At 43.3% G+C, this 13425-nt stretch overlaps 1 protein-coding gene across 1 annotated transcript; it reads right to left on the bottom strand.

Moving 5' to 3' along the window:
- Positions 1–306: 306 nt before the first annotated feature.
- Positions 307–7423, bottom strand: RAB33B (RAB33B, member RAS oncogene family). The gene is made up of 2 exons (XM_033060962.1): positions 7150–7423; positions 307–3235 (listed from the first exon to the last, which is right to left on the bottom strand). Exons 1-2 carry the CDS (start codon positions 7399–7401, stop codon positions 2792–2794), a joined length of 696 nt encoding a protein of 231 aa, XP_032916853.1. The 5' UTR covers positions 7402–7423; the 3' UTR covers positions 307–2791.
- Between the last annotated feature and the right edge of the window lie 6002 nt (positions 7424–13425).

Genomic DNA, 13425 nt, shown 5'->3' with positions numbered 1-13425 from the left:
TTAGGGTCTTGCATCCAAGGGTCAGTAACTGTTGTTTTTATAACTGTTGTATCACTTCCCATGCTTCTGGAATCTGAAATAAATACTGAACACGCTTCCAAATCATCAGGTGGGTTCTTCAGATGCCTTAAAATCTCCCAGAGTCATTGCAAGAAAGCACTGACAGTAGTCCAAGCATTGTGACAGTCTTTTTGTAAAAATTGTCACCCACACAGAAACTAGGAACTCCTTTAACTCCCTCACAGCATTTTTTAAACCATATGGAATTACATTATCACTCCTATTATAGTTATTGAAAACAAGTGGTAACAGTTTGTGGCAAAGCCAGTTTATTAGGTTTCTGGGATTGTGCCTTGCCTGCCCCCAACACGTACAAAACTTTACAGTCTGGTAAAGTGAAAATACACACACAAAGTATTCAGTACTCTGACATCCATTCTGTGGGCAGAACATCACCACTGAAAGCCAGGGAGCAACACTGAATCCTGCAGTACTGACCACACTGCCTTCGTGGCAGAACCATTAGAACATGCTTTGTGCTGAACATGGAATTACACACTTGAACACCATTTCCACACAATCTTCATGACATGAGGGCCCTTATTTACAAGTTGTGATAACTCAAATAAAACTTAACAGATGTGCAGGTGTTTCAGATCAAATTTAACAGCAACACTGCAGCTACTGCAGTATTTAACAGTACACTGCAGTTATTTTCTTACCCCAACCCCCAACCTGACTGACTGGCTTTAAAATTCTTAATTCTGGGATATTTTTTATTTTTTAAAAAACACAAACAAACAAAAACAAAAAAACCCACAAAAAAACAAACTAAAAAAAACCCAAACAACCCACCACCAAAACTTGCTGACATATTTAGTACACAAATAATTAAGAAGGATCCTTCTGAGACAAAAGATTAAGGACATGAGTGAAAAGTAATCTGTCCAACAGGACTGTAAACCGTATTTACTTACCATAGTATAAATATCAATTTAAGATCAATCCTTTTCTTAAAGAAATCATTAAGGACATTAGTGTTAAAAAGCTGATTGTTTCTGAAACAACTGTAAGTTCTAGTCATGTAAGGTTCAGAGTGAATACAAAAGCTCCCTTTTACAAATGTTTCCTAAGCAAAAATACTGTCACAATTGAAGCAGCTTTATACAGGAAAAAGTATTACCTTTTGTTTAGATCCTTTTTAAACATCTTAATCATATTAGACCAAATTAAATGCTCTTTCAAAATCTAGAAAAAAGTCAATGCATTTTTTTCTGTATAAGTTGCAATGAAATTCCATCTTAAGAACTGTAATTGTTTACATAATAACATTTATCTTGTTTCAGTAATTTGTTTCCAATGTGATCATTAGGGTGGCAGCTTCTGAACTAGCCCTTCCATTTAGTTCCTAGTAAGCAATACATGCTACACATTGCCAATAAAAAATCCTTCATTTGCACTTTAAAAACTGAGTCACATGAATGAAGTCATAGATGGCACTCTATGGCTTACATTTCACTTTATGCAACTATGTGCAACTTAGCACCATTTTTATGATGAAACTTGACCTTATTATGAAACTTGATCTTCAGACAGAACTGAACAAAAGCAGTTGCAACTATGAGAACACAAAAAAAGGTGGTTCAAGAGGAAGAATGTCCCTCATCTAACCCCTACCAGCTCACATTAGTAATGCCAAGGATGCCCTACATACAGTCACAACATTATACATGCAGGTTTTCTCTCAAAAATCTGCAATTATCTACTTGGTAGATTTATTCCACATTTCAAAACCCAGTTTAAATTAGTGTTTGCAAATATTTTAAGAATGTACCATATTCCTAAGCATTCCCATTCCTGAAATATGTTATCAAGTTGACTTTTCAAGATATTTGAGAAGCACTCATGATCTCTTAAAGCCCCACAAACCCTAAAACTTTGAAAACCAGTATGCTTTTGCCAAATTCACCCAATCTTTTACTAAACTGTTGTTCCTTGCCCTGAGACACTCAACTCAAATACAGCACCTTCAGAAATATATAATTTAATTTTAGTAAGACAGATAGAGTACCAGTTTTACCCTAAATCCTGTGCTACAGTACTTTCCACAACATGAGTTAAACATAACACAGTTTGGTATCACATGCTAATTATGAAAAACTAATGAAGTTTTAAGTATCTAATAACTGTCTAGAGGTAGGGAGAAGTTAGTCAATTCTGTTACCACTGCCATGAAGAAACAGACCAAGTTCATCGTGGAATGACAGGCCAAAATTTGCACTGACACTGGCAGCCCAAACTTTGACAGACCTGTTTTTTATGTTTATAATAAAAAGGTTCCTGCTTTCTAATTTGCTAATATTCCTTCATATGCCAAAAATCTCTCACTTTGCTGACCCAAACCCCAAGTTCCCTGGTTGACACAAAAGGCTCTTTCTCCTACATTATTCCAATGCAAGTAGCAACCAAAAGTATTAGTAAACTGGCCTACTATTTATGATCTTACCATAAGTGATGAGAACAACCTCAGGTAGCAAGAGCTCAACTAGAATTGCTTTGTCAAAAATAGACAAAGTGAATATGTTCCCATATATTTATAGTGAAACTTCAGCAATTGAGAAAGTACAATTACAAAGTGCAAGAGCATAAGATGGGTACATCTACACTAGGAAAAAAAAATTAAAAAAAACCACATAAAGTGCCAAAGAGATTTGCTATAATTGCTACCAAAACCTGGAACTTTGCCAAGATCATAAATTTGAAGCACTTGCAAACAAGACAAGGTGATAGCTTAACACCAGCAAGATGTGCTAGGTTTTGGTTCAGGTTTTATAAGTATTTCACCATGATCTGGGGGTTGACTAAGCATTAATGGCTTGTGACTTTTAAGCTTGTGAGCCAGTGTCATGAAAATGGCCTCCACATGGTCGTTGTCATTGGGGTTCTTGGCAGAGGTTTCGAACAGCGGCATGCTGTGAGTGTCAGCAAACTTCTGGGCCAGGTCCGTGGGCACCTGAATAGCACTTCTGAGGTCACATTTATTGCCAACCAGAATCCTTGGGATGTCATTGGCAAGAAGGTGCTGCTTGCACTCCTCTATCCAGGAGGGCAGGCTGTGGAAGCTGGCAATGTTTGTCATGTCGTACACGAACACCACGGCGTGCACGTTCCTGTAGTAGTGCTGCACCATGCTCTTCCTGAAGCGCTCCTGGCCTGCAGTGTCCCACAGCTGGATCTGAAAATGGGAAGGGGAGCACAGGAAAAATGGTTTATTACTCAGGTAACACTAATTACAGCAGTGAGGAGAGTTACATGATCATAGAAATCTGAATTAATCCTGCACTTTTGTTTGAAAATTAAGTATGTGTAACTTCCCAATACAATCAGCTGACATGGTTTTTGTTAGTGCCAAAAATAGTCACATCTTCCCCAAAATTTTGTTGTTAGCAATGACATTAACTGCCATGTAAAAATAGGAGGAAATCAAACCATGCTTGATTTCAACATCACTAACAAAAACAGGACAAAGGACTCTTTCTCTGCAGAGTGTTGGAATCAAACCCTTCTGATGAACAGCTAACTTCTTATTTAGTGCTTAAACTAGGACAATACTGTGGTTTGCAGTATCAAGGCACACATAAAAGGAAAAAATTAAAAAGTATAAACCTCCTGTTAGCTTAACATGTGATTATCATTTCCAGGTACACACCATTCTGTCCAAATCAGACTGAACACAGGTACTAGAAGCTTAGAATAGAAAGACATACAGAAGAACTGAAATGCTTTCAAATCTCTGGGGTCCAGATTGAAACAAAATAAGCTTTGTAGCACCAGCAGATGTAAGCAACAGCTAAGAGAAATTTTAAATGCATTGATCATCCTGTGTAATGGAAGCCTGGAGTCCTCAGACATGTAGAGAATGCTACACATTGGTAGCATGGGGTTTTTACCCAAACTTGCTCTTCAGGAGATAAGGAACTGCAAGGCACAGAAGTCAGGCTGGAAATTATTAAAATGCATGACAATCCAGATCCACGAGTTAATCACAGGATGTTGTGAATCAGTCATGTGACAGACTGAAGCAAAAACAGTGAGATGTTTCAGATGGTATGACTTTTTCTGCAATATTATGTTCAACCCTGCCCATCCATCCTCAAATAAAAACTCAGAGCAAGCAGGTGGGAAAGGCAGCTACTGGTTGCATCAGGGGAACTGAGTATTTGCATGAGAACACCAGAGCAGCTTGGCTTTTGTATCCTAGTCCAGTTCTCTGCAGCTTTTGATCCAGACACTCAGACCTGTGTGCTGCTTCTGAAAGGGTCATAAGGATTGTCAGGAAAAGCAAGGCAAGTTGCTGGCTCTGATCCCATGAAATGGTACTCAGTTGCAATCTGTCTCATTTTAGAGTAACCCCACTTTTTGCCAATGGTATTACACTCTACACACAACTGACAGCATCTCCACCACTCTACACACCTGGACCCAAACAGGTACCTAAGTTTGGTAAGATTCAGCCACACACCCAGGTGAGACATACTTCCAGCTCTGTGCACTTATGAAACATCATAAAGTCAGGAGACTCAGAGAAAATGTTCATGAATTTGAGAAATTAGAGCAAAAAGAAGCACAGACTGAAGCAATCCCACCTATAGATGACATTATATTAAGGAATCAGTACAGATAAATCTTGGAAAGTGCTATATCAAATTAATTTAAGGAGGGAGTCAATTTTCACAGGCAGCTGTGAGCTTACAATTCTCTCGCCAGCTTATTCACAGAGCAGCCATGCTTCAGTCCAGCAGAGATCTGCAAGTGTATTGCCAGTCTTGGGTAAAGATGGGGAAATTAAATCAAAAGTTTACATAACTTGCAAGTGAAACTTAAACTACAGTTCTTCCAAAATTCCATTTACATGCAGCATTCAAGTTTGAAGGGCATTATCAACTGAGTCACGTGCTCTGAAAGGTAAATCCTTTCCCAATGTTGAAAACTGCACACTTTAGAAGTTCCTTTTTTCCCTCGTGCAAGGTGAACTTGAGGAAATGGTTCAATTTCTGCCTCTAAGCCCAAATATTTTCTCCTCTGAAAAACAGCACTGAAAATTCTCATATGTTAATGGTGAAGTAACATTATTTCATTGTTACCCCAGTAACACCCATCTTCAGGGGACCACACTTTTATAACAGCCCTTTAAAATACGCAGTTTGAATGTTTGGTTTAACAGCATCATTCAGCTAATAAAACTGTACAGAATCACTTGGGCAAATGGCATTAAAAATATTAAACAGACTCACACCCCTCGTTCTGATTCAGTTCTGTGGATACAGAAAGGCTCTTTTCTAAACAAGGACTCACTCTGTATGTGTGGTTTATAACACGCTGCTAAAAACATAACTAGCCTTGTACTATGTCTCCTTTAAAAAGACATAGAAAAAAATTTGGAATAGCTCAAAGGCACAGAACACGATGTCCAGACTTTCTTCTTTGAATTTCATTTGCATTTTGCTCTTTCAATGTAGGTCAGTGAAGACTGACATCATTGTTTTCTTCCATTTTCAATGCTTGGATCAATTGAGGAAGAGGAAAATTTAGAAGGCAGCAAATCCATTTGCTGAAAGTTTTAATTTGCTCATCACATTTAGGCACCAGCGTTTGATATGAAGCTGTCACCCCTCTGTACAAGGAACACACTTGTTCCTGTGCCTCGGAATTGTACACAATTGCTGTGTGGGAGCCCGGCAGCGAGAAGAACGGTGCTTGTGTTCCTGCCAGTGACACAGCACTTTTCCAGCTGTGAAGGAAACAGTCACTGCTGTGGCAGCACAAGAAAGAGCCACCCAGCTGGCTGGGGGGAGGGAGAAGGGAGAAGGCTCTACTTTGTAACCTACTTGGATGTGAGAGGAAAAATTCCCTTCAGGGCACAGCAAGGACTACAGTAATCTGTCTCATCTCAGCTTCTCTCTCCTGGTTCAACTGGCGCTGCTGGAGCTGACTGCTACACGTGAGAAAGGTGAAGAGGAGTGAGAGAAGTTGCCAAAACTGCCCAAAAATCAATTCAAACTTGGCAACACTCCCAGGCCATAATGATAAAATATATTCCTTTAATGCTGAAACAGAACTTGCACAAAATAATGTATCTCAGAAGAGCCTCATTCACTTCTCCACCTTCCTCAACCAGAACTGGTTCATTTTACAGATCGTATTCTCAAAAATGCAGCAAAACAATCTACAAAAACACATCTAACAGAATGGCACAATAACCTGTGTGAAGCATCTAGGAGCTGTGGGTTATGCTATGTCCTTCTTCACCTCTCTCCAACAAAAGCCAGGCATCACACAGAGCGATGAAAATGCCAGTGAGTAAGATGGTGCTGACAAGACAACATCCCTCAGGAGATCTCTCCTCTGCCATGGACAGCAATGGACAAAGGAGTATAAAATTTCAGCTGTCAGAGAAATCCTAGTCAGTAGTTTGAAAAAAAAAAAACAAACAAAACAAGAAAAACTCCTATTCACCTTTCTTTGGCGAAAAAGGATATGAGATAAAAATCCTACAGGAGCAGGAAAGCAAACTAGCTCTCCTATTCTGATCTATATGCTCCATAACTTCTTTAATCAGTAAACAAGCAAGGAAAAACTATAGCTTTCAGCTACACACCTGTAAGCTGTAATTATAACACCTTATGATAATAAATGCCCCAGGACACTCTCACGACTCTTGTTAACTTCCTTCTTCTGCACAATTGAGCTCTCCTCATAGAAACAAAGTGTAATACAGAAGCACACCGGGGTTCTGCTTAAAACCGTGTTAGTAAACAAACCGCATTTGTAAGCTGCTAAAGAGTGCGCTGCAAATGATGGTTACGACCATCACACAGCAAACTTAGCAGAACGCTAAAAATGACAAGTTGAAACACGTGGCCCAATCCTGAACAACATTCAGCTTCCTAATATTTTTTAAGCAAAGCGATCATAAATAGCTCTGTGGTGTTGAAGGTGATGAGAAAGAAGCAGAATTCATGGCAGGCAAAACGCTGCATAAATCCACTGTAAGGCTCAATCACTGACCAACACTTGACAAGACACTGGAGAAGGTTTGGCCTAGGGCAGGAATTGGCCCTCAGCCCCCTCAGCCCCCCTCAGCCGTACCTTGATGCGCTCGCCGTCGATGGTGACGGCGCGCTCGCGGAAATCCACGCCGATGGTGGCCTCGGTGCGCTGCGGGAAGCGGCCGGCGCAGAAGCGGTACGTGAGGCACGTCTTGCCCACGTTGGAGTCCCCGATGACGATGATCTTGAAGATGCGCGAGCGGGCGGGGGGCAGCGCGCCGGGGAGCGCCCCGGAGCCCGTCAGGCTCAGCTCCAGCGAGGACTCCACATCGGCCGCCACCGACGCGGCCATGGCGGCCCCGGCTGGAGCCGCCCCCGGCCCGCAGCTGCCTCACGGCCCGGCGCGCGCCGCTCTCGCGAGAGCGCGGCCGCCAATCCCCGCGGGCGGGGCCTGCGCACGCCGGCGCGGCCGCGGCCCGCCGCCAGGGGGCGCTGTGCGCTCGGCCCGGCGCCGTGAGGGGGCGGGAACGGGAGCGGACGGGAATAACCGGGAACTACCAGGAATCTCCGGGAATAGCCGGGAATGTTCGGGAATAACCGGGCCCGCAGCGTGCAGGGGGGTCCGTGGTTTGTTTATCCCCGTCCGGGTGGCCTGAGTGTCGCCAAGTGTGGAATATGTCAGGTTTTAGTCCACGAAAGAGCTGCTAAGTGATGGCCATGTCTTCCAAAGCCGTTATTTGTTGGTAGAAATGTCTTGTTAAGGTTTAGAGCCGGGAGAGGGTAACAAAGCTTGGGAAGAAGGATGTACCATAGCACACACCAAAACCGCAGAATTTAGGGCCCACATCTGGCAGAACTCCCGAGACAATAAACAAATGAGGACAAATCTGTAATTGTGCTCCAGCAGGGTCACAGGGAATTCCGGCAGGGGCCGATCCAGAGCACCGACCCCAAAAACCCCCGGGCACACAGGAGAGACTGAGCATGGCATTAATTAACATGAGAAAAGAATCATTAATCAGCAGAAGACAGAATGCTGTTTAATAAGAGAATCGTGTGACTTGTAACTATTGAACACCAATCCCTTTGCTTGCTGAAATGTATAAAGAATAAAAAGTGCTGAGATCTGTTAAATATCACGGAGCACCAGGTTTGTGCAGTCTGAAATAGGTAATGTCTCTCTTGAGTAATTATTGGCTTGTTGGACACGAGGTAACAAATCCAGTTTTTGCAGACAGCATGGTGGCTGAGACTGAAATAGTTCATGCCTCAAACATTGATACGAAGTTTTGCTCATTACAACAAAAACTGTATGAAGAAGCTACAACCAGAGAAGCCTCCCTGAAGACGCCTGACTGAGACTTTGGAAGACACTGCTGAAATTAGATAAAGGGAAAACTCATTCTTCAATCACCTGAAACAAACAAATAAATAAGGAAAAGAAGGTGAGCCAAACCCAGCACCTGTGCTAAGAACATCAAATTTAAGCAATGTCCACCAGCAAGATTTTTTAAAGAGTCTGACCCCATCACTGAAAAGCAAATGTAGCTTTGTAAATCTACAGAGAGCTGTTACGCTAATGGGGGCTTTGCAAAGCCATAGCTGAGCCAGAATTCCTAAAGTTTAGATCAGATAGCTAATAATAGCCTTTGAGAGTCCTCTTTACACTGCTGCAAGTGCCCCTGACCACTTGGGGTTTCTGCCTGCACAAATAATAAAAGATCCCGAGATCCTGTAGATCAGCTGTCATGTGGTTGAAGGACAGTAACCCATTGTTACTCGTATAAAGACAAGAGGCTGGACTAAATTAAAAAAGCATTAAAATATCCTGAGTTTGGAGCAACTTCAGTTCAGTGCCCATCTTAGTTTTTGTCACTCCCTTTACCCTTCTCCTGGACCAATCCCTAAGACTGTAGAGATGTTCCTCCACCCTGTAGTCCTTTCCTGAGACAGGATGATTCCATTTATGCTCTCAAGCAATTCATTCTGTCAAAGAAAGGAGTAATTTTGTTGAAGAGAGATTAAAAGGTGGAGGGGGTTGTGCCACCCTCCCTACTGTCCCTTACAGAGAATTGTTCCTTCTTGCACCCAGAATGTGAAATGTGTTTGGCTAAGGAGAGGAAGCACAAGCAAGCCCATCTCTTTATATAAGCCAAATCATCAAAGAAGTAGAGAAATGCTAATTCTTGTGGGGTACTCTGATTTGGGCTCTGTCTGGTGTGCTAAAAGGTGAGTTTAAACAGCTGTTCACAGGGCCTGCCCTGTGAGCTGCTCATTTAACTGATTTTGTTCTGGGTTATGCCAGGAGGGCCAAAGTGAATCTGAATTAGATGTTCAACAGCTCCGAATTTATTTTATTTCAACACCCAGGACTTTAAGAGGCAGAATCAACACACCACCTAGTGGCTGAGGGCATTCCTAATCTTTAGTACTCAGCTAATTTTAAATGAGCACCCCCAACACCTTACCAGTGAATTTGCCTCGTGATGCTGCCAACAGCCACCCCAATTCCTGATTTGTTAGCCCTGAGACAGGCAGAACCTCCCTCATGGGGAACACAGCTGGCCCCTGAAACAATGGACTCAGAGTAAATTACCTAATTTAAACCCGAGAGTTTAAATTTTGTCTCAGATATGGATGCTTTTATGTGAGCTATTTCAGTGTGGTACTGGAAATTTCCTCATGCTGCTGTGTTTGAAGGAATAAAGATGTTGATTAGATCCTTACATTTCATCCAGCACTGACTATTTCTGGATATTCCTTTTCCTTTCTAATATAGCTGGAAACCAGCAAAAATAATCGAACTCATTTATTGTAACAGAGCAAATTAAAAATGCTTCTTGCTATAAAAGCATTTGGAAAAGCTTTTGGTTTTCTTTTGCAAGGACAAGTACTTTTAATGTGCTCTTCAGATGTGCTCAGTGAATGAACATGTAAGAGCCTAAATTCACAGCTATTTTTATTTAGCAGATGTAGAATTTTCTAAGAAAGGGGATTCTGAAAATAGTTGCAAGTGTCTGGACTTGCTTGGCATTTCAAGAATAGTTATTTCTGTTGCCTCCTGAAGGAATATTTTAACATGCTAGTCCCATGAAAATGTAGAGTGTTCAATATTTTAAAAATGTGTCTACCAGGTTCTAAGTTAAGGAATAAATTAGGGGGGAAGTGTAAGTCTAAGGCTGTTGTTTTTTTCTGAAGGGATCAAAAAATTTCCAGGTGATTTAATGACAAGTAGTTTAAAAATGCTTTTGGAGTTTCTTTAAAGCTTTTTTTAAAGTTTTGCAGAAATACTGTACCTCTGACTTCTTGTGGGGCTTTGGTGTGAGGCTCCACATCCTCCATTTTTGCAGGAAAAAGTCCCTTGCTTCTGCAAGGAAAATTCTATGATTGCAAAGCTTGACTCTGCAAGTAAGGAGAGTTTGACCCCACTAACATGTTCCTTTATGACAAAAGACAGAGAGCAGAAATGTTGGAGCAGCAAAGAAAAGCCTTTTAAGAGATGGGCTTCCGTATTTACCTGTGTGCACAATGCCCCAATAAATCATCCCCAGGCAGCAAACCAACCCAGGTGTGCTGTGATTTGCCTGCATGTTGAGACCTTGACTCTCAACACTTTAATGTAAGGATATATTATGCATTTTGTTATCTGGTAGCAGGTTTTTTTCCAATAGTTTAGTGTCAGTATGTGGTTTTGTTACTCATTTCTGCAAGAATAAGGTTTTCTCCTTTTCCCAGGCTCACTCTTGTAATGCAGGGCATAGTCCCACTGTGATTTCAGCTAAAACATTGATTAAAAATACACACTGTCATGGTTTCACCCCAGCCAGCCACCAGGTCCCAGAGAGCTGCTTGATCACTCCCCCTCCAAAAGGACTGGGGAGAGAATTAGAACAGTAAAAGCCTCGTGGGTGGAGATAAAGACAGCTAACAGGGAAAGCAAAGCCCCCCAAACAAGCAAAGCAACACGAGGAATGAATTCCCTGCTTTCCCAAGGGCAGGCAGGTGTTCAGGCATCTCCAGGAGAGCAGGGCCCACCATGGGTGAGTTGGTGTCATGGTTTGACACTGCCCCAACGCCAGGCACCCCCGAGAGTCACTCACTGACCTTCCCCTGCCACAGCTGGGCAGAGGAGAGGGGAAAAAGTTAACAAACTTCATGAGTGAGATAAGGACTGGGAGAGACGTCAAGGGCAAAACAGGCTCAAGTTAAGGTTGCAAAGTGAATTTCTTACTGAGAATCAGAGGAGGATAACGAGAAACTAAATAAGCCCTTAACACACCATTTTCCCCCAAGCCCTTCTCCTTCCCACCGACAGCACAGGGAGACAGGGCACGGGGGTTTGGTCAGTTCATCACTGGGATTTTCTTCTCCTGTTCCAGGAGAGGAATCTCCTCCTGTGAGGCTGTGGGGGAGACAGTTCTCTGTGAACTCCTCCAGCATGGGTCCACTCCCATGAGCAGCAGCCCTCCCACACCTGCTGAAACGTGAGTCCCTCCCATGGGCAAACAATCCTCCCAAAACTGCTGTGACGTGGGTCTCTCTTTCCACAGGGTGCAGTTCTCCAAGGACAGGCTGCTCCAGCCTGGAAACAGGGGCCCCTCTCTCCATTGGGTCTCCCACAGAGTCACAGCATCCAGTGCATCCTCCAGGCATCACCTGCTCTGGCATGGGAACCTGGGCTGTGCCTGGATCTCTGCATCCCCCATGGATCCCATGGGCTGTTGGTGGATCTCTGCATCCCCCATGGATCCCATGGGCTGGGGGTGGATCTCTGCATCCCCATGGATCCCATGGGCTGGGGGTGGATCTCTGCATCCCCATGGATCCCATGGGCTGAGGGTGGATCTCTGCATCCCCATGGATCCCATGGGCTGTGGGTAGATCTCTGCATCCCCATGGATCCCAGGGGCTGTGCTTGGATCTCTGCATCCCCCCATGGATCCCATGGGCTGTGCCTGGATCTCTGCATCCCCATGGATCCCATGGGCTGTGCCTGGATCTCTGCATCCCCATGGATCCCAGGGGCTGTGCCTGGATCTCTGCATCCCCCATGGATCCCCAGGGGCTCAGCTGCTTTCACCATGGTCTAACCTGCAGAGGAATCTCAGCTCCAGTGGCTGGAGCAGCTCCTGCCCCTCCTTCCCCACTGACCTTGGTGCCTCCGTGTTGTTTTCCTTGTTATGTTCTCACCTCCTCCTTTTCTCTGACTAGGAGAAAAAACTGTGACCTTCTTTTAATCTTCTTAAATGTCATCAGAGAGGCATTACTAACCTCTCCATTTGCTCCAGTTTTTGCCAGCAGCACATCCATCTTCAGAGCTATCAGAGATTAGCTGTGCTGGACATGGTGGAAGCTTCCAGGAGCTTTCCACAGGAGCCACCTCTGTGGCCTCCCTGCTACCAAAAACCAGGCTGTGCAAAACCAATGCACTTGGCAAAACAAACACAATCACTCCCAATTTCCCCCCTCTCATCTTTCTTCCCCTCACTTTATATACTGAGTCTGGAATATCCCTTTGGTCACCTGTCTGGGCTGTGTCTTTTCCCTTCCCTGTCACCCTCATCTTCCTCACCAGTGTGGCAGCACAAAAAGCAGAGAAGGCCCTGGCTCTGTGTAAGCTCTGCTCAGCAATAACAAAAACATCTCTGTGTAATCAACCCTGAGTTCAGCACAAATCCAAAACACAGCCCCTGGTACTGAACCCAGGACACCCCCTCTGAAAGAACATCAGCAAAGAACATCAGCCTTCGAGGTGTCAGCCACAATCACCTGCTTTTTGAGAGGGCTGCAGGTGAGGGAATGTTCAGAACTAAACACTATGATGTATTTGTGCTATTGAAAATATTATGATCTCATCAGGAAGAAAAATTTATAAAGTATGTAGAAAAAGAAAGAAAAATATCCCCAAAACAGATGGGACCCATGCATTTGATAGTATACCTAGGTATGAGACAAAAGCTTATTTTCCTGGTGGTTTGCTAAGATGTCCTTTCATCTGTATATCAGATTTATACACTTTTTTACACTATTCAGAATATAATCCTTATGATTATTACTTAATCTCAGTCTTTTCTCTCTCCTTAGCACTTGGTTACAGCCAGTGCCTGGCATTGAGCTCAGTTTGCCTCCTCAGCTCCAGCCGAGCTGCAGCACAAGGCTTTTCCTCCATGAAGGTAAATTTAGGTTACCATATGTTCTTCATGCAGCTTGTATGCAATGTTTACCTGTCAATACCCTGCAGGATGATTTTGGTGCCAGCAGGGTGCTGCAATATTGAGCAGAACATAAAGGACATGGTGAAAAAATGCTCATCAGAGGACACAACAAGCATTCAAAAGCACAAACAAGTTCACTCTGCAGTAAAGCAAAGATTGGT

The sequence above is a fragment of the Catharus ustulatus genome, chromosome 5, assembly GCF_009819885.2.
Source record: "Catharus ustulatus isolate bCatUst1 chromosome 5, bCatUst1.pri.v2, whole genome shotgun sequence".
Classification (NCBI taxonomy): Eukaryota; Metazoa; Chordata; class Aves; order Passeriformes; family Turdidae; genus Catharus; species Catharus ustulatus.
Note: the sequence above shows the minus strand (reverse complement) of the source record. Positions and strands in the feature narration are given on the sequence as shown.